This window comes from Gorilla gorilla, chromosome 1 (assembly GCF_029281585.2).
Source record: "Gorilla gorilla gorilla isolate KB3781 chromosome 1, NHGRI_mGorGor1-v2.1_pri, whole genome shotgun sequence".
NCBI classification, from domain to species: domain Eukaryota; kingdom Metazoa; phylum Chordata; class Mammalia; order Primates; family Hominidae; genus Gorilla; species Gorilla gorilla.
Genome location: NC_073224.2, coordinates 191652407 through 191672652, shown reverse-complemented (window position 1 = coordinate 191672652; position 20246 = coordinate 191652407). Strand labels below are relative to the sequence as shown.

Below are 20246 nucleotides of genomic sequence, written 5' to 3'. Positions count from 1 at the left end.
CTCCCATTTTCATGCCTCTGCATGTTCTGTTTCATCAAGCTAGAAGGCCTTTATCCCCATTCTTGCATTTTCATACCATAGAAGTTACCAAACGACTGCAAATGTTTAAATACACTTTTTGTTTTCATACTTTTAAAGATACATTTTTATATACCCTCTATTTCTAACATAGTTCTTAATACATGTGATGAATAAATTGATGAGGCTTCAATGTATAACTTGCCTAAGATCCTAAGATAAAGATCAACACAGTTGATCTTTGTAAAGTGGCACGTTCACTTTGAAAAACAATTTGGTAGTTCTTCAAAATGTTGAACATAGTTTCCAAAGGACCCAGCAAGTCAACTCCTAGATGTATACTCAAGTGAAATAAAATCATATGTCCACACAAAAAATTGTATACAAGTGTTCAGAGCAGCATTTCAGAATACCTAAAAAGCGGAAACAACCAAAATATCTATCAATTGAATGGATAAACACAATGTGGTATATTCATATGATGGATTACTATTTAGTAATAAAAAGGAATGAAGTATTCATACGTGTTACAACATGCATGAACTCTGAAAATATTTTGCTAAGTGAAAGAAGCCAGATACAATAGGTCACATGTTGTATGATTCCATTTATATGAAATGTCCAGAATAGGCATGGAGACAAAAAGCATAGAGTGGTTTCCAGGAGTTGTGGGGAGGAGGTAGTGGGAAGTGATCACTAATGGTTACAGGATTTCTTTTGGGAGTTATAAAATATTCTATAATTAGTGAGTTGTTGCACAACTCTGTGAATATAGTAAAAACCACTTAATTGTATACTTTTTCAGAGTGAATTATATCTCAATAAAGCTATTATTAGCAAATGAACACAATAATGAAAATTCTCTATTTGTTCCAGATTTTTCATCAGGGGCTTAATCTTTGGAAATCAGAAAACAACTCTGCCTGCCTGGGACTTCCTGATCATACATATTAATTGTACAATTACGAAATGTCAAAGGATCATTCTAAATTAACCCTTTTATCACCTTGTTGGTGAGAAAACTGAGCTCCAAGAAGCATAAATGACTTAAATAAGGTTATATAACTAGCTAGTAGAACCAAGGAAGAGTCTCATTCCAATGATTCATCTTTATTTGTTGATTTTGACATTTTTCTAAATCCCCAGGTTTTTTATGATTTAAAGAAAAAAATTAAAAAGTAAAAAGAAAAGCCTATTTATCTTTCATATTAACTCCAATAATTATTTCTAGATTTGTGGGAAATACAGAAAAAAAAAGGCTAAGAGAATAAACAACTGCACCTTTCTGCTCCTGTGAATGAGAAAAGACAACTATTAGTACTTAAAAGTTTTACTCTTTAAAAACAATACAGCATAAGCGCTCACAGTAGTATTTACAGCAACATGGACCACTCTTTCCTCCTAGGGGATAGAAGATAATCAGACACTTAGCAAAGATGCTATTAGTATCTGGGAATTTGCCCCCAACTTTCAGAAAGACACTAAATTTAATCCATAGGAAAACATCTTTCAGAGTATTAGTTTCTAAAGTTTCCCTTTCAGCCCTACTTTTTGCAGCCTTTTTCACAGCCAATGGCAGATACAGGTGCAATAAGTAATTTCTGTGGTACTTATTCACTTGGGAGATTTTGGTGATAGTAAAACATTTTCTTTGAAAGTCATGTTTGTTCTTTTCACCAAACAGCAACTCTTAAAAGAATTTTCATTTATTTTCCCATGGAAAAACACTGAGGATATAATTTTTTTAAAAGAGCATTATTCAATATTGACCTTCAAAAGCTGATTGTAAAATACCTCATCACATAATCTACAGCCAGAGAGTAACTCAGCAATTGTGTAGTCCAGCATTTCCACAACCTAGGTATCCACATGTACCTTAGGATGACATTGGCAGGTAGTGTGAGGAGCTAGGGGAATGGGGGGTGGTGGCAAGAATAACAAATAGTGGTACATGCTAAATTTAGTTTAGAAAATTCTGGGTTAATTCGATAAATATTTAAGGAACATCAATTACATGCCAGGCTGTCTACTAGATGCAGAGTAAGACAGATTTATACCAGAATTTTCTTAAAGCCTCGAACAGGCTACTGTTCACAATGAGCACAGTGACCATATATCCTAATTTGCTGTAGACAGCCCCAGTTTACAGGCGCTATTCCAGCATTAATATCATCTCTTTTTACCTCTATAATCCTACATATGACTCTCTAAGAGGTGTGTGTGTCTGTGTGCGTGTGTGTGTGTGTATGTGTGTAGCAAACAGATTTCCCTAAACTTAGATGGCCAATTACATACTTATATCTACATTCCTACGATTATCTCCTAAAACAGTGATCTTGGTCCACAGAACACAGTTTGGGGTCTACTACATTCTTATCATTTGATAGCTGAGGAAACAAAGGATCTGAGAATTAAATAGACTCAGCTAGAAAACGGCAGACATGGGATACTAAAGCCTAGGACTCCTGGCTCATAGAGATAGCTCTAATGCCCTTTCTGATATATCACAGACTGTGATACTAAAGCACCCTTAACATGATGTTAACAAGTTCTACTACAAAAATAAGTCAGCAAGTTTCACATTTTAATTTCATTTTAAAGGAAGTTCATTTTGTTCTTTTTCAATCATAACTGTAAAATTAATCAAAAACAGAGTCAATGAGAAAATATTATCTTTTAGTCAACTCTTCAAGACTATAAGCCCAGTTCACTTATTCCTACACTCTCCTTTCCCTCCCCTCACTCTCTATTAAATATAAAGTAGCTGATTTCTTGATATCTTTATAGTATCATTGGCTTCACAGGTGTGTGTTGGGGTGGTGGAGGAGAAGTTAATTCTATCCATCAATCAACAACATTTTCAGTGTCTACCACAAAGTGTTCTGCTATAATATTTTACTCGCATTGTGGTTCCAAGTGTTTTTTTTTTTTAAAGTGAGGATATTATAATAGTGCCTTGGGCCATATGGTACTTACACAAATTCCAAGCAGTCAAATTACAATATAATTCCATTATTATTTTTAGGTTTCTATAAGCTTACTAACAGAGGCCATTTTCTGATTCTGGTTGCACCAAAAGGTATGGCCCTAGAAAAAAAATCATGCAAAGAATTTTATCTTTAAAAATTAGTTATTCAAATTTTTGATCATCCATGGGACTGATATTTCTAGCTAACTGCTATGCATTTTAAGCAACTTAGACAGTTCTTCCAGAGAAAAAGGAGTGAATGATCATATAGTCTTTAAAAAGAAAGCCTATGAGCTAAGAAATATAATAGCCTGTTCTGAAAAAGGAAAAAGTAGAAAATGTTAGTGAAAACAGGGTTTAAACCCTTAGGAAATTCATTTCTGTATAGGATATCATTTTGTTCATCATCAAGAAAAGGTAGTCAATATTAATTAAATCTTACACAGGCAAGATAACCAGTTAAGTAGATGAAAAGAAAATTGCAAGGTGAGTAAGGCAAAAAAAAACATTTCTAGAAAGGAACTATTCTTGGATTTGCAGATGGAATATGAGGTGTACATGTAACAGAATATCCTTGTCACATATTGGAAGTTGTGATTGTGTGACAGAGCTCTAATGTTTGTAACACAGCAGACTCTTCTGTAATAATTATTTTAAAAGGCTTGCCTATGATAATTTACCATTTGAAGTAATGAACTTATTCAAGTATAACTATTGAACTTAGTTATAATCCCATTTTTTTTAAAAAAAGGAATACAGATATTGATCACATCAAACATTTTCATTGAGAAATTGACAAGGACACTAATGAGGTTTATCATGGATGGTCTCAGAAGCTTTCCTGTGTATGTGAAGCAGAACTACAGGCCTTTTTGTATAAGTTCCTGTACATCTTGTCCATGCTGTTCTCAAAGATGGGTCGGTGGGATTTTCCCTTATAAGAGGCTGCCCTGTTGGACCAGTATTCACCGTCATCCAAATGGAAAGTGCCACGTGGCTGCTGACATGAGCTATAAAAAGGGATATAAAAGGTTCAAAACAATAATGAAACAAAATTAGAGATAGTACTATGTAAATCAAATATTTATTGAGTACTCTATAGCTATTTAATACTCTGCTGGGGCTGTGAAAAATAAAACACAGTAAGGCCTGTGCTTTCAAAGAGGGACATTTTAAAAGGGGAGGCAGAAGTATCTGTGTAAAACTGTTCTAAAACAGTAAAATGAAAATTTTGTGTTAGAGTGAAAAAGGAATTCAGAGAACAGACACAGGTACAGCATAATAAAAGCAGAACATAATAAAAGCAGTTCTTATACTGGCCTGGTATGGCCAGTATAAGAATGCACAGCCCAAGGCACAGTGGCTTACGCCTATAATCCCAGCACTTTGGGAGGCTGAGACGAGCAAATCACCTGAGGTCAGGAGTTCGAGACTAGCCAGACCAACATGGAGAAACCCCATATCTACTAAAAAATACAAAATTAGCTGGGCATGGTGGCGCTTGCCTATAATCCCAGCTACTCGGGAGGCTGAGGCAGGAGAATCACTTGAACCCGGGAGGCAGAGGTTGTAGTGAGCTGAGATCGCGCCATTGCACCCCAGCCTGGACAACAAGAGCAAAACTCCGTCTCAAAAAAAAAAAAAAAAAAAAAAGAATGCTAATAGTTGCTAAAAGTCAGGCATACCTGAAACTGAATTCCAGCTCAGTCCTTTATAAGCTGTGAGACCTTGGGCAATTTATTTAACTATTCAGAGTCTCAACTTCCTTAACTTTAGTTTTACAGGATTGTTTTAAAATTTAAACACAGATGTTATTAAATATGAGACACTAAACTAGGTACTTTATATCTATTTATGAATACATTTTACAACACATAGAAGTTGGTAGATATAGAAATTAAGACTCAGTGAAGTTAAGTGACTTGCCTAAGACTGCTCAGCTAGTAAGTGGCAAAATGAAAAAGACAAAGTGTGTGCTCTAAGACCCTTTCTACTATGCCATGCTGCTGTTGCCCTCAAGGAGTAGAAAATTAGGCTAACTGTGAACATTTGTGGAAAATGGAAACAAGGCAGAAGAGTTTGAAGTGAAAGGATCAACTGTAGTTTTGAGGGTCTTAAGGAAAAAAGGAGGTGGGAGAGAGAGAGAGAGAGCGAACGCATGCAAGAGAGCACGCATGTAAGTGAGAGGAAGCCCATAGGAAGCTAATGAAATAGACTAAGACTGGGCTAGCTGTGATGAAGATAGAAAAGAAAAGGTAACTCTTTCTTAAGGATTAATAGCACTTTTTATGTTATCAGTGTTATAATTTTACTAACATAAATTCCGGAATTACATTTTTTATGGATAAAATGTTGAGTTTATTTTCTTATATAAATAATTGACCTTCTTCAAGGTCAATGAAATACTTTTTATAGATTAGACCTTCCAGGCCTGTTAGAGATTGTAAACTTTCTTCCCAGATGCCCACAACCTACAAACCAAGATTACACTATGAACAAATACAAAACCTGAACAGACCAATAATGAATAACAATATTGAAGCAGTAATAAAAAGTCTCCTACAAAAGAAAAGCCCTGGATCTCTGGCTTCACTGCTGAATTTTACCAAATATTTAAAGAAGAACTAATAAGAAGTCTACTCAAAATATTACAAAAAATTAAAGATATGAGAAAACCCATTTTATAAGACTAGCATTACCCTGGTACCAAAACCAGACAAAAACAACAACAAAAATAAACTACAGGCTAATATTCCTGATGAACAGATGCAAAAATCCTCAACAGAATATTAGAAAATTGAATTCAAAAACACATGAAAAAGATCATTCACCATGATCAAATGGTATTCATTCCAGGGATGCAAGGATGGTTCATCATGGGCAAATCAACAAATGTGATACATAATATCAACAGAATTGAAACAAAAAAAATGTATAATCATTTCAATGGGTGCTGAAAAAGCATTCAATACAATTCAACATCCACTCATAATAAAACCCCTCCATAAACTGGGCATAGAAGGAACATACCTCAAAATGATAAGGGCCATATACAACAAACTCACAGCTAATATTATACTGAATGGGAAAAAGATCTGAAACAGGACAAAGATGCCCACTTTCGCCACTTATATTCAACATAGTAATGGAAGTCCTAGCCAGAGCAATTAGGCAAATGAAAGAAATAAAGGGGATCCAAACTGAAAAAGAAGAAGTTAAATTATTCCCTTCCATAGAAAACATGATGTTATATTTAGAAAAACATAAAGACTCCACCAAAAAATTAAAATGAATAAACACATTTAGTAAGGTTGCAAAATAAAAAAATAACATGCAATAATCAACATTTCTATATTCCAACAGTAAACAATCTGCAACAGAGATCAAGAAAGCAATCCCATTTCCAATACTAAAAGAAAAAAAAAAGCCAGAAAAGTAAAAGACTGCTATGACAAAAACTATAAAACACTGATGAAAGAAACTGGAGAACACAAGAAAATGGAAAGATATTCCATGTTCATGGATTGAAAGAATCAATATTGTTAAAATGCCTATACTACCCAAAGCAATCTAGTCAATGCAATCTCTATCAAAACACTAATGACATTCTACACAGCAATAATAACAAAAAAATCCTAAAATTTATTTGGAACCACACTCACACACACACAAAACTAGAATAGCCAAAGCAATCCTGAGCAAAAAGAACGAAGTTGGAGGCATCACATAACCTGACTTGAAATTAAACTGTGACGTTATAGTAACCAAAATAGCATAGTACTGGAATAACAACAGACGAATAGACTAATGGAACAGAATAGAGAATGAAGAAATAAATCCACACATTTACAGTAAACTCATTTTTGACAAAGGCACCAAGCACATACATTGGGGAAAGGACAGTCTTTTCAATAAATGGTACTGGGAAAACTGGATATTCATAGGAAAAAAATAAAAATAATGCCTATATCTCACCATATACAAACATCAAACTAAAATGGATTAAATACTTAAATGTGAGACCTGAAAGGATGAAACTATTGAAGAAAATATTGGGGAAATGCTTTAGGATATTGATCTGGGCAAAGATTACTTGAGTAACATCCAGTTTCCAGTAATTCATTTTTCATGTATATGGGTCATACTTTCTTCTTTACATGTCTCAAAGTTTTTGTAGAAAACAAAGTTTTAGATCTAGTCGAGATTGCAGAAACTCTGGATTCTTTCCGATTCTTTGTTCAATGATTTGCCTGGACTGATATTGTGAACTGTTTCTTCACACTGTCCAATTCCTTGTGTCTCTTGTTTCTTTATTTTTTTAATTGTTGCTATTTTATTTTTATAGATTTAGAGGGTGCAAGGGCAGTTTTCTTACATGGATATATTACATAATGGCGAATCTGGGCTTTCAGCTTTTAGTGTACTCATGGTTCAATAGTGAACACTAACCAACAGGTATTTTTTCAACCCCATCCCGCCTTTTAGAATCTCCACACCTTCCCACCTTTTAGAATCTCCAGTGTTTATTATACCTCTCCGTATGTCCATGTGTACCCATTGTTTAGCTCCTATTTGCAGTGAGAACATGTGGTACTTGTCTTGGCTTCTCAGGGGCTACCCCGGAGTTAGCATAGCTTAGTGGCCAGCAAATGACTAGTCAGAGCCAGTAAGCCTATAAGGCTTCCATATTTTGCCAATGGATCTGTATGTGGCTTTGGTAATATATTCAAAGTTTATCTAGTTTATAATTCTGCCCTGCATTTTATTTCTGCCTTCACAAGGCTTCACATTCAGCCATAAATTAGTGGCTCATTAGGGCCTTCACCAATATCTCTCATGCATATGTACAGCCTTATGCATAAACATAATCTTCTACCCAACCAGGAATAAGTAGAACTTTATCAAGGCCAGCCAACTGTGGCTATCTTCTCTCAGGATCTTTACTGTCTGCCCCAACCAGTATTAAAACTTCAGGCCTCCTCTGCTTGTTTGCCAAGTAGTATTAAAACTTCAGTCCTCCCTTGCTTGTTTGCCAACAAACCATTATTGTTTCTGTTAATGGAATTTCCCATGCTCTGCTCCATATAGTTAGTTATTTCTGGGAGCAAAGCTGCCAGTATTTCAATATGACTTCCCTAGTAGAACTTTTGTGCCATGGAGCTGGGGAGTGGTAGATGGGGATGGAACCTCCAGGTTATAATGTCACAGACTCTAACTGTTCTTACTGATATTCAGTAAATTTTTAAAGTTAATTTTTAAATTGATACATAATAATTGTACATATTCCTAAGGTACATATGATATTTTGATGCCTGCATACAATGTGTAGTGAATCAAATCATGGTAATTGGGATATCACCTCAAACATTTATCACTTCTTTGTATTGGAAACATTCCAAATCTTTCTTCTAGCTATTTTGAAATATACAGCAAATTTTTGTTAACTATGGTCACCCTACTGGGCTATCAAACTCTAGAACTTAACCCTTCTTCAGAACTGTATTTTTCTACCCATTAACCAACCTCTCTTCACCCTCTATTCCCTCCTCCCCTTCCCAGTCCCTGGTAATCACATTCTACTCTCCACTTCCATGAGATCAACTTTTTTAGCTGCCACAGATGAGTGAGAACATGCAATATTTGTCTTTCTGTGCCTGGCTTATTTCACTTAACATGATGTCCTCTAGTTCCATCCATGTTGTTGCTAATGAAAAGATTTCATTTTTTTATAGCTGAATAATATTCCATTGTGTATATTTCCCACATCTGCTTTACCCGTTCATCCACTGATGGGCACTTAGCTTGATTTCATAGTTTTGTTATTGTGAATAATGCTACAATAAATATGGGAGTGCTGATATTTCTTCAATATGCTGATTTCCTTTCTTTTAGGTAGTATAACCAGTAGATTTTCTTGATAAATGCTTCTCAATTTGTTATATGCTTTTGGTCAATTCCAAGAGTTCTTAAATTGTTTTTGACAATTCTGTTCCGTTTGTTTCTTTGGGGGAAGAGGATTTGCTGAGCTCCTCACTCAGTCATTCCAGAGGTTCATGCGAACTTCTTCATGATGCCTGTGTCAAACGGCATCTGTAGAGGATTGATAGTAAGTCAAGACTGCAAACTCTCTCTTGACTTCTGCTGACAGAAACCTCAAGGCTGGCAAGGAGGTTGATTACTCTGAGTATAGTTCCTCTAACCTTTGAGATGGAAAGCAGAACGGGAGGACTTCTTGGCCTAGTACATAATATTACTCGAGGATAAAACTAAAATAATATCCTAATCATTTCAATAGCTTCTGGAGCTAATATCAAAGATACTCTTCTGAAAGGCCTTGAAGGACTGACCACTTCACCCAATTGATTCAAGTATATATATAAGAGAAGCAGCAAAGATTATAAAGTGATCTCAAAAATGTGTAAGCAGAACTTTTCTGACACTCTGCTTAACTCTCATTTGAGAGGTACCAAATTGTTCAGAGTGATCAAAAGCTTAATCAATAACACTGCTTGGTAGCTGAAAAAAGAACCAATATTGGGGTTTACCGCAAACTTTAAATTGACAGCAGCACTTCTGAAAATGTAGCATTTATCTACCTACATTAGAATTACCCATGATATCCCATTTTTTATTTTATTGTATTTATTTTGTAGAGACAGGGTCTTGCTATGTTGCCCAGGCTATTCTCAAACTCTTGGCCTCAAGTGATCCTCCGATGGGGGCCTCCCAAAGCACTGGGATTACAGGCGTGAGCCACTGCACCTGGCCCCATGATATCTCTTAAAATACAGATTTCCACATCTTACTTATATATAAGAACCAGCATCTACGGGGGTAAAAAGTGGAAATCTATATTTTTAAAAAACAACTTAGATAATTTGAAAATGAGGCTCTTTTCTGTATCAGTTCTTCTCACTTCTTGCCCAAATTATAATTAATTATATGGGTTAAGCACCCAAAATCGGGATGCTAATCCATGAAACAATTTAGGGAATATGCCTTTAATGAAAAATAACAAACGGTAAAAAATACTCTTCCTCAGGGTGTGTACCTCTGAATCTTTCTTTTCTTCTTTGGATTGCTTCACCTTCAAATTTACCTATAATAAACTATTTAAAGAGAGGCCTAGGTTGCTTCTTGCTTGGGAGGCAATAACTTTTAGAAAGGAAGTCACACTCCCACTTATAGTCTGTGTAAGGGGCGTAAGGAAAAGTCCTCACATGTTCATAGATGGTCTAGCCTAGCTTACCAGAGTAAAGATCAGAGATTTGAATGCAAAATCCAAGTAAGCAATTAAAAAATATTCCATTCTTTGGAGCTTTGTTTCTTATGTTTGTTCCTGAGGAATCTCAGGAAGGTGAAAGATATATATTGCAGTAACTAGTGGTATAACATCCAAGAATTCAAAGAACGTTTGGCTGTATAAATCCAAAATTTACACTTTTTAATACTGCATTAAATTTATGTCAGTTGACACAGAGCTGTCAAAAATCTTGATGAAATTTGCTCATATAAACTTGTACAAATGTTATTATTAACATTCCTCAAATTTTAGGCGAGAATAGAATTTGCTCTTACAGAATTTGATCTCAAATTATTAAAAAAGGTTGGTTCATGGTCTAAAATTATAAGAACTATTTTTTATATTAAAATAAATACACATTCTGAAGTATGTGAGTTTTCAGGGCAGACAAATCTTAAGTAGGATGAAGGGCATCGCCAATAATTGACTATATTTGTTTTTACAGATAAGTTTCAGTAATGCAAACATTAAAATTTTAATAGGAATTTACAGTTAAAAATAAATACTAATTATCTTTTTGAGTCTAAATTTCCCACAAATTCAGCATATTATAAAACAGTTATTTTTATAAGAACTATGAGAAGGATATACATATATTTCATTCATACCTATACTCGGGGTCACTGTCATAGGCAGAGTCTCTACATAAAAGACTTCTTTTCAGTTCCAGTTCATCATCTTTCTCTAGGTCTCTCTCATCCTGAAAAATTTTAAAGATTTCCATTAACTCACTATCTCATTGTCCCCAAAATGATGCATATGTTTCTTCATAAAATGCTCTTCCCCTCCCTTTATAAATTTTAATTCATAAGAAAGGGAATTAAATGCTAGTGTTTCTTTGGGGGAAAAAAAGGTTAAGTGAGGATTTACTATCCTATTCAACAAAATGATACAGTTTTATTATAGTTTTTGCTAATATTGCTTATCAAAGACTAGGTATCCAGTAGATACCTCTTGAATCCATAAAAATAGAGGAATGAATCCTGTGTCATGATATGTAAATTAACATTATCTTATACATTGTTATATGAACTCAAGAGACTGTACCTGTATTCTGAGGAATAAGTATTTGAGAAAATTATGTAGATACAAGCATTCTAACATGCACCTATGACTTACAAAGGAAATGGCTTAGACTTATTAATCAAAAGCCAAAATGCAAAATCAAAAGCCAAAATAACAAGCCAGAAAAGGCAAAAATGAAAGGCAAGGTAATTGGAATGAAAATATATGGTTACCCCCACCTTGTATGGGCAGCCTGTTCTTAATTTCTAATAGATACATACAAGGACATAAGAAATAGTATTCTGAAGAGATGGCTTTGTTAACTATATCATTCACAGTTAAGTTCATATGTGTGGTAATGGTATATAATTTAATACCAAATATCCTTTTCAACTACTAGCCAATATCCTTGTGTTCCTTAGTCAAACAAGAAGAGAAATAAACAGAACTGATAACAAAAGAAACTAGTAAGCACAAATAAGGATTAGTATTAGTAAGGGGTTCATTAACTTTATGTAAGAAATCAGCTGAATGCACATTGTGAAGAAAAATGATTTTAAAAATTTGCTGATGGCATGAAACTAGGAAGAGAGCATTATGTGTAAACGTGTGTGCAATAAATGATAGAGCTTGTTTAAAAATCACAGAAAATATGCATACAAATTTAGAATTGTTATAGTTTCTCGGTTTTATCATTATGAAGTAGCCTTTATTTCTGTAACTGCTTTTTTTTTTCCCTTATTTGGTCTACTATTCATATAGATACAACCACTTTCTTTTAGTTAGTGCTTTAATGGTATATATTTGTCCTTTTATTTTCAGCCATTCCATACTATTAGATCTTTTTCTTGAATGGCATATTATTGGATGTTCCTTATTTTTACCTATTCCGAGAAGTCAATGCAGTGGAGCATTTACTGTATTATCAAAGAAAATGTAATTGCCTGTAGTGAGTGTGAAAGACTTGGCAAAGAAATGAAATAAAAAGGGTAGCTGCCTTAAAGGGAGTAAAAATACAACTACTAAAACTATTCCTGTGGAGTGATGATGCCCATCTAGATCAAGGATATCATATGGGGGTATTCAGACCTGAGAAACAAAAAGGAACAGATTAGCTTAAAAGTTATTCCTTTCAAATTTTCAGACTATATTTTGTGATTTTTATATATATATAATTATATATTTATGTTTATATATAACCATATATTTATATTCATATATATATATAACTTGCCCTTTGAAAAAATAATCTATACAAGGACCCATCTTTTGTAAGAGTCCCTGTATAGATTATTTTTTCAAAGGACAAGTTATTCACAAACAAGGAGGCAACAAGGATCACATCTTATTATAAGCTATTAACTATGTATTGGTCTTTCTTGCTTTGTTGCACATCTTGTAATTTTGTGTTGACATGTGGAAATTTTAAGTAATACGATGTGACATATCTGGAAGGAATATTTCCTTATTTATCTTCTGTCTGTCCTATCCACTGGTGAATATGGGATACTGAGGTCTCTATTATATTGCATATCTATTTCTTCTTTCTATTCTATCAGGTTTTCCTTATATTTTTGGGATCTCTTTAAAGTGCATATATATTTGTAATGGTCATATCTTCCTGATGGTTTGGCCCTGTTGCCGTTATAAAATATTTTTATTTGTCTTTAGTATTAGTAAGAAAAAATTCTCTTAAAGTCTATTTGTCCAATATTTGTGTAGCCACTGCAATTCTCTTATGCTGAATGCTATGCTTTTGTTTTCTTTTACACTGAACTTATTTGTGCCTTTGAATCTAAAGTGCATCTCTTGTAGACAGAATATAGTAGAATCATGATTTTTATCCAGTCTCCAAAATTCTACCTCCTAATTGGAGTGTTTAATATTTTAAATATCATGAACCACCTATAGTTATGTTTACATACCCATATGATTTACATTTGCCATTTTGCTATTTTCTATGTCTTTTTTCATTTCTCCATCGTTGCCTTCTTTTGTGTTAGATATTTTCCAGGGTTCATTTTTAATTCCCTATACACTATATTTTTGAGACATTTTCTTACTACTTTCCATGAGGATTACAAATAACATCTTAATACAGAAGAATCTAAGTTTAGATGATATCAACTTAATTTCAACGGGATATGGAAACTTTGCTCTTACATGTTTACAATCCCTCCCCTTTTAATTGCTATTTTTACATAAATTACATCTTTATATAATATGTTCCTACCAACAAATATCTATAATTATTGTTTTGTGAGGTCATCTCTTAAATCAGATATAAGAACTAAAGAGTTACTGGCAAAAACTGTATTTAGCCTATCTTTTATATTTACCTAGTTATCATTATCATTGCTCTTTATTTCTTCATGTGAATCTGAGCTACTGTCTAGTGTCCTTTCACTTCATCCTGAAGAGCTCCTTTCAGTATTTCTTGTAGTGCAGATCTGCTAGTGATAAACCTGGTTTTATTTGAGAATGCTAATTTATTCCATATTTTTGAAAGACAGTTTTGCTGGATATTCATGGTTGAGAGTTCTTTTCTTTTCAGTACATTGAATATATCATTACACTGCCTTTTGGACTCCACAGTTTCTGATTTAAACCAGTTTTAAATCTTATTGAGGAACACATTTATGTGACGAATTCCTTCTCCCTTGCTGCTTTTAAGATTCTCTTTTTGACTTTGGCTTTTTTCAAAACATTTTTTTTCTAGATATAGGGTCTAACTCTATCACCCAGGCGGAAATGCAGTGGCGAAATCATAGCTCACTGTAGCCTTGAACTCCTGGGCTCAAGTGATTCTCCCATTTCAACCTTCTGAATATTAGGGATTACAGGTACTTGCCACAATGCCAGGCTTATCTTTGGCTTCAGACTTACGGTTTATAATGAGTCTCAAGTGTGGATCTATTTGAGTTTATCCTACTTAAGAGTTTACTGAGCTCCTTAGATAATAATTTTCTTCAATTTGGCAAGGACAGTTATTTCTCCAAATATTCCTTCTGTCCCTTCCTTTCTCCCTCTTTTTCTGGAATTCTTATTACAGTATGTTGGCATGCTTAATGGTATCCCACAAATCCATATGTGTTCATTATTTTTATTCTTCTTTCTGTTCCTCACAATGAATTATCTCATTTGACTTGTCTTCAAGTCCAATAATATTTTCTTCTGCCTGCTTGTAGGGTGCCAATGAGTCCTTCTAATAAATTTTTCATTTCTGGAGATTCTCATTTCAAAAAATTTTCATTTCTGAATACGTACTTGTCAACTTCAGAATTTCTATTTGGTTACTTAAAAAATAGTTTATAACTTTTAATTGAAATTTTATATTTTATGAGACATAATTCTAACACTTTATTTCTTTATAAATGCTTTCTTTTGGTTCTTTGAATAACTATATTTAACATAACTGATTTATGGTCTTTGTTTAGTGAGTCCAATGTGTAGGATCCTCAAAGATAGTTTCTATTCATTGTTTTCTCCATTTCCACTGTTTATTGTTATTGTTTATTCTAGTTATTAGCATAGTGATTTTCCGACTTAGTTCTGCAAAGTCAACATTCCTTTTTGTGGGTGATCACTGATATCTCTATTCTGTTAGCTGAGTCATCAAGTAATGATTGGACAGACATTTCTATAAACGCTTAGAACCATTAAGTCTCCCAGTGTTTGCTGAGCAGCTCTGTATGTTGAGAGTACACTTTCAACACTTAGCCTAAGCCGTAACTGATTGTTTATGCAGAGCTTTAAGGTAGGCTGGAATTGAAAGCTAAGGGCCTTCTTGTCTTTTCTAATCAAGTACATAGCCTTGGACATATGCACAGTCCTACAAATATGAGTGGTATTCTAAAATCCCAGGAATGTGTGGTAGCTTTTCAAAGCCCCCTATGGACACATACAGCTTTTTCTTTGAAGGTTTTTGATTGGTCTATTGTTTAATTCAATGGCTATCCACCAATTCAGTTTGCAATGAGGTTTAACAATTGCCTGTAATTATTTCTTTTAAAAATGCCCTCCAGGGCAAAGATTTTGCACTGGGAAAGCTCTCACTCAAAGTGGGGTCTTCCAGGCAATCTCCAGCAAGTCAACTAATTACAATTCTCTGGGAATGGTCTTTGAAGAAATCCTAACTTTATTTTACCTCTGACAGTGCCTGCCAAAATTCTGGTTTTCGCTGAGATTGTGGCATGTTGGTTATCAAGCCTACTATGCAGCTAGAGAGCAGGAGATGGGACTCGGTCAAGTTAAAATGCCATAAAACTTACTGTCCCTACCAATATTTAGCTGTTTTTCATGTTGAAGCATTTGCTTGAGTTTCTAGAGATAAAGTGTATGAACTTGTGAGAGCCCCCTAGGACTCTGGCCCCAAGGAGTTTTTTACTCTCATGCTGTATTTGTCAGGATTCTCCAGAGAAAACAGAACCAACAGGATGTGTGTACAGTTCGAAGACAGCAATATTTGATTTTTCAACAATAAACAGAACAATCAGGCAGAAGATCAACCAGTAAATGGAAGACCTAAACAACAATATAAATCAACCAGACCTAACAACATCTATAGAACATTCCACCCAACGATAGCAAAATGCATATTCTTTTCAAGTGCATATGAAAAATTCTCGAAGAATGTTAGGCTATAAAACAAGTTTCAATAAATTTGAAAGAACTGAAATCATATAAAATTTGTTACCTGGCCACAATAACATGAAATTAGAGAATAATAGCAGAAGAAAATTTGGGTAATTAATAAATATGTAGAAATCAAACAATATACTACTAAATGATCAGTAGGTCAAATAAAACAGCACAAGGGACACTAGAAAATACTTCAAGAGAAATTTAAAATATAACAAAACATATAAAACTTAATAATGAAAATGAGGCAGTGCTTCTAGAGGAACATGGCTATAAACACCTACATGAAAAAAGAAGACCTCAAATCAATAACCTAAAGCTTTTACTTCAAAAACTAGAAAAAGAACATCAAACCAAATCCAAAACAAGTAAAATACAAACATTAGAATGGAAATAAATGAGATCAAAAATAGAAAACTGGATAAAACCAATGAAAACCAAAGTTGCTTCTTTGAAATCATAAAACATTTGACAATGTTTTAGTTAGACCAAGGCTCTAATTACTAACATCAGGAATGAAAAATGGGACATTACCAGAGATCTTACAGAAATAAAAAGGATAATAAGGAAATGCATGAAATAATTGTAAACCAAACTAATTATAGAATTGTCTAGAATGGTATCTATAAATAAAAGAACAAATTACTAGAAAGATAAAAACTATTTAAACAGATCCAAGAAGAAACAGGAAATCTGAATACACCTATAATAAAGAAAGAGAGTGAATTAGTAATCAAAAAAACTTAAATTAAAAAAACTTAGGGAGCCAAGATAGCTGAATAGGAACACCTCCAGTCTACAGCTCCAAACGTGAGCGACACAGAAGACAAATGATTTCTGCATTTCCAACTGAGGTACCGGGTCCATCTCACTAGGGACTGTCGGACAGTGGGTGCAGGACAGTGGGTGCAGTGCACCGAGCGTGAGCCGAAGCAGGGCAAGGCATCAGCTCCCCCGGGAAGTGCAAGGGGTCAGGGAATTCCCTTTCCTAGCCAAGGAAAGGGGTGACAGATGGTACCTGGAAATTCGGGTCACTCCCACCCTAATACTGTGCTTTTCCAATGGTCTTAGCAAATGGCACACCAGGAGATTGTACCCCGCGCCTGGCTTGGAGGGTCCTACGCCCACAGGGCCTCACTCATTGCTACCACAGCAGTCTGAGATAAAACTGCAAGGTGGCAGCGAGGCTGGGGGAGGGGCGCCCATTGCCCAGGCTTGAGTAGGTAAACAAAGCGGCCAGGAAGCTCAAACTCAGTGGAGCCCACCACAGCTCAAGGAGGCCTGCCTCCCACTGTAGACTCCACCTCTGGGGGCAGGGAATAGCCAAACAAAAGGCAGCAGAAACCTCTGCAGACTTAAATGTCCCTGTCTGACAGCTTTGAAGAGAGTAGTGGTTCTCCCAGCATGCAGCTGGAGATAAGAGAACGGACAGACTACCTCCTCAAGTGGGTCCCTGACACCCGAGTAGCCTAACTGGGAGGCACCCCCCAGGTAGGGGCAGACTGACTACTCTGAGACAAAACTTCGAGAGGAAAGATCAGGCAGCAACATTTGCTGTTCACCAAGATCCGCTGTTCTGCAGTCTACGCTGCTGATACCCAGGCAAATAGGGTCTGGAATGGACCTCCAGCAAATTCCAACAGACCTACAGCTGAGGGTCCTGACTGTTAGAAGGAAAACTAACAAAAAGAAAGGACATCCAAACCAAAAACCCATCTGTACGTCACCATCATCAAAGACCAAAGGCAGATACAACCACAAAGATGGGGAAAAAACAGAGCAGAAAAACTGAAAATTCTAAAAATCAGAGTGCCTCTCCTCCTCCAAAGGAATGCAGCTCCTCACCAGCAACGGAACAAAGCGGGATGGAGAATGAATTCGACGAGTTGAGAGAAGAAGGCTTCAGATGATCAAACTACTCCAAGCTGAAGGAGGAAGTAAGAACCCATGGCAAAGAAGTTAAAAACCTTGAAAAAAGATTAGACGAATGGCTAACTACAATAACCAATGCAGAGAAGTCCTTAAAGGACCTGATGGAGCTGAAAACCACGGCAAGAGACAAATGTGACGAATGCACAAGCCTCAGTAGCTGATTCAATCAACTGTAAGAAAGGGCATCAGTGATGGAAGATCAAATGAATGACATGAAGCGAGAACAGAAGTTTAGAGAAAAGAAAAATAAAAAGAAACTAACAAAGCCTCCAAGAAATATGGGACTATGTGAAAAGACAAAATCTATGTCTCATTGGTGTACCTGAAAGTGACGGGGAGAATGGAACCAAGTTGGAAAACACTCCACAGGATATTTTCCAGGAGAACTTCCCCAGACTAGCAATGCAGGCCGACATTCAAATTCAGGAAATACAGAGAGCGCCACAAAGATACTCCTCAAGAAGAGCAACTCCAAGACACATAATTGTCAGATTCACCAAAGTTGAAATGAAGGAAAAAATGTTAAGGGCAGCCAGAGAGAAAGGTCAGGTTACCCACAAAGGGAAGCCCATCAGACTAACAGCGGATCTCTCGGCAGAAACTCTACAAGCCAGAAGAGAGTGGGGGCCAATATTCAACATTCTTAAAGAAAAGAATTTTCAACCCAGAATTTCATATCCAGCCAAACTAAGCTTCATAAGTGAAGGAGAAATAAAATACTTTACAGACAAGCAAATGCTGAGAGATTTTGTCACCACCAGGCCTGCCTTACAAGAGCTCCTGAAGGAAGCACTAAACATCGAAAGGAACAACCGGTACCAGCCACTGCAAAAACATGCCAAATTGTAAAGACCATCGAGGCTAGGAAGAAACTGCATCAACTAACGAGCAAAATAACCAGATAACATCATAATGACAGGATCAAATTCACACATAACCATATTAACATTAAATGTAAATGGGCTAAATACTCCAATTAAAAGACAAAGACTGGCAAACTGGATAAAGAGTCAAGACCCATCAGTGTGCTGTACTCAGGAAACCCATCTCATGTGCAGAGACACACATAGGCTCAAAATAAAGGGATGGAGGAAGATCAAGCAAATGGAAAACAAAAAAAGGCAGGGGTTGCAATCCTAGTCTCTGATAAAACAGACTTTAAACCAACAAAGATCAAAAGAGACAAAGAAGGCCATTACATAATGGTAAAGGGATCAATTCAACAAGAAGAGCTAACTATCCTAAATAGATATGCACCCAATACAGGAGCATCCAGATTCATAAAGCAAGTCCTTAGAGACCTACAAAGAGACTTAGACTCCCACACAATAATAATGGGAGACTTTAACACCCCACTGTCAACATTAGACAGATCAACGAGACACAAAGTTAACAAGGATATCCAGGAATTGAACTGAGCTCTGCACCAACCGGACCTAATAGACATCTACAGAACTCTCCACCCCAAATCAACAGAATATACATTCTTTTCAGCACCACACCACACCTATTAAAAAACTGACCACATAGTTGGAAGTAAAGCACTCCTCAGCAAATGTAAAAGAACAGAAATTATAACAAACTGTGTCTCAGACCACAGTGCAATCAAACTAGAACTCAGGATTAAGAAACTCACTCAAAACTGCTCAACTACATGGAACCTGAACAACCTGCTCCTGAATGACTACTGGGTACATAATGAAATGAAGCCAGAAATAAAGATGTTCTTTGAAACCAATAAGAACAAAGACACTACATACCAGAATCTCTGGGACACATTTAAAGCACTGTGTAGAGGGAAATTTATAGCACTAAATGCCCACAAGACAAAGCAGGAAAGATCTAAAATTGACACCCTAACATCACAATTAAAAGAACTACAGAAGCAAGAGCAAACACATTCAAAAGCTAGCAGAAGACAAGAAATAACTAAGATCAGAGGAGAACTGAAGGAGACAGAGACACAAAAAACCCTTCAAAAAATCAATGAATCCAGGAGCTGGTATTTTGTAAAGATCAACAAAATTGATAGACCACTAGCAACACTAATAAAGAAGAGAGAAGAATCAAATAAACGCAATAAAAAATGATAAAGGGGATATCACCACCAATCACACAGGAATACAAACTACCATCAGAGAATACTATAAACACCTCTATGCAAATAAACTAGAAAATCTAGAAGAAATTGATAAATTCCTCGATACATACACCCTCCCAAGACTAAACCAGGAAGAAGCTGGATCTCTGAATAGACCAATAACAGGATCTGAAATTGAGGCAATAATTAATAGCTTACCAACCAAAAAAAGCCCAGGACCAGACGGATTCACAGCCGAATTCTACCAGAGGTACAAGGAGGACCTGGTACCATTCCTT

At 35.5% G+C, this 20246-nt stretch overlaps 1 protein-coding gene across 8 annotated transcripts in view; it reads right to left on the bottom strand.

The window, feature by feature from the left end:
- Nucleotides 1-1112: 1112 nt before the first annotated feature.
- SPATA6 (spermatogenesis associated 6) overlaps nt 1113-20246 on the bottom strand; it is a 171734-nt gene continuing 152600 nt past the window's right edge. For 7 of the 8 annotated variants that reach the window (XM_004025755.5, XM_004025756.5, XM_019018104.4 and 4 more), the window contains 2 exons: nt 10898-10989; nt 1113-3996 (listed from right to left, as the gene is read on the bottom strand). In XM_004025755.5, the coding sequence (XP_004025804.1) occupies nt 3816-3996; nt 10898-10989 (273 nt within the window). In that variant the 3' untranslated portion in view covers nt 1113-3815. The remainder of the gene's footprint in view (nt 3997-10897; nt 10990-20246) is intronic. The other variant, XM_055358871.2, reaches the window with a different exon arrangement.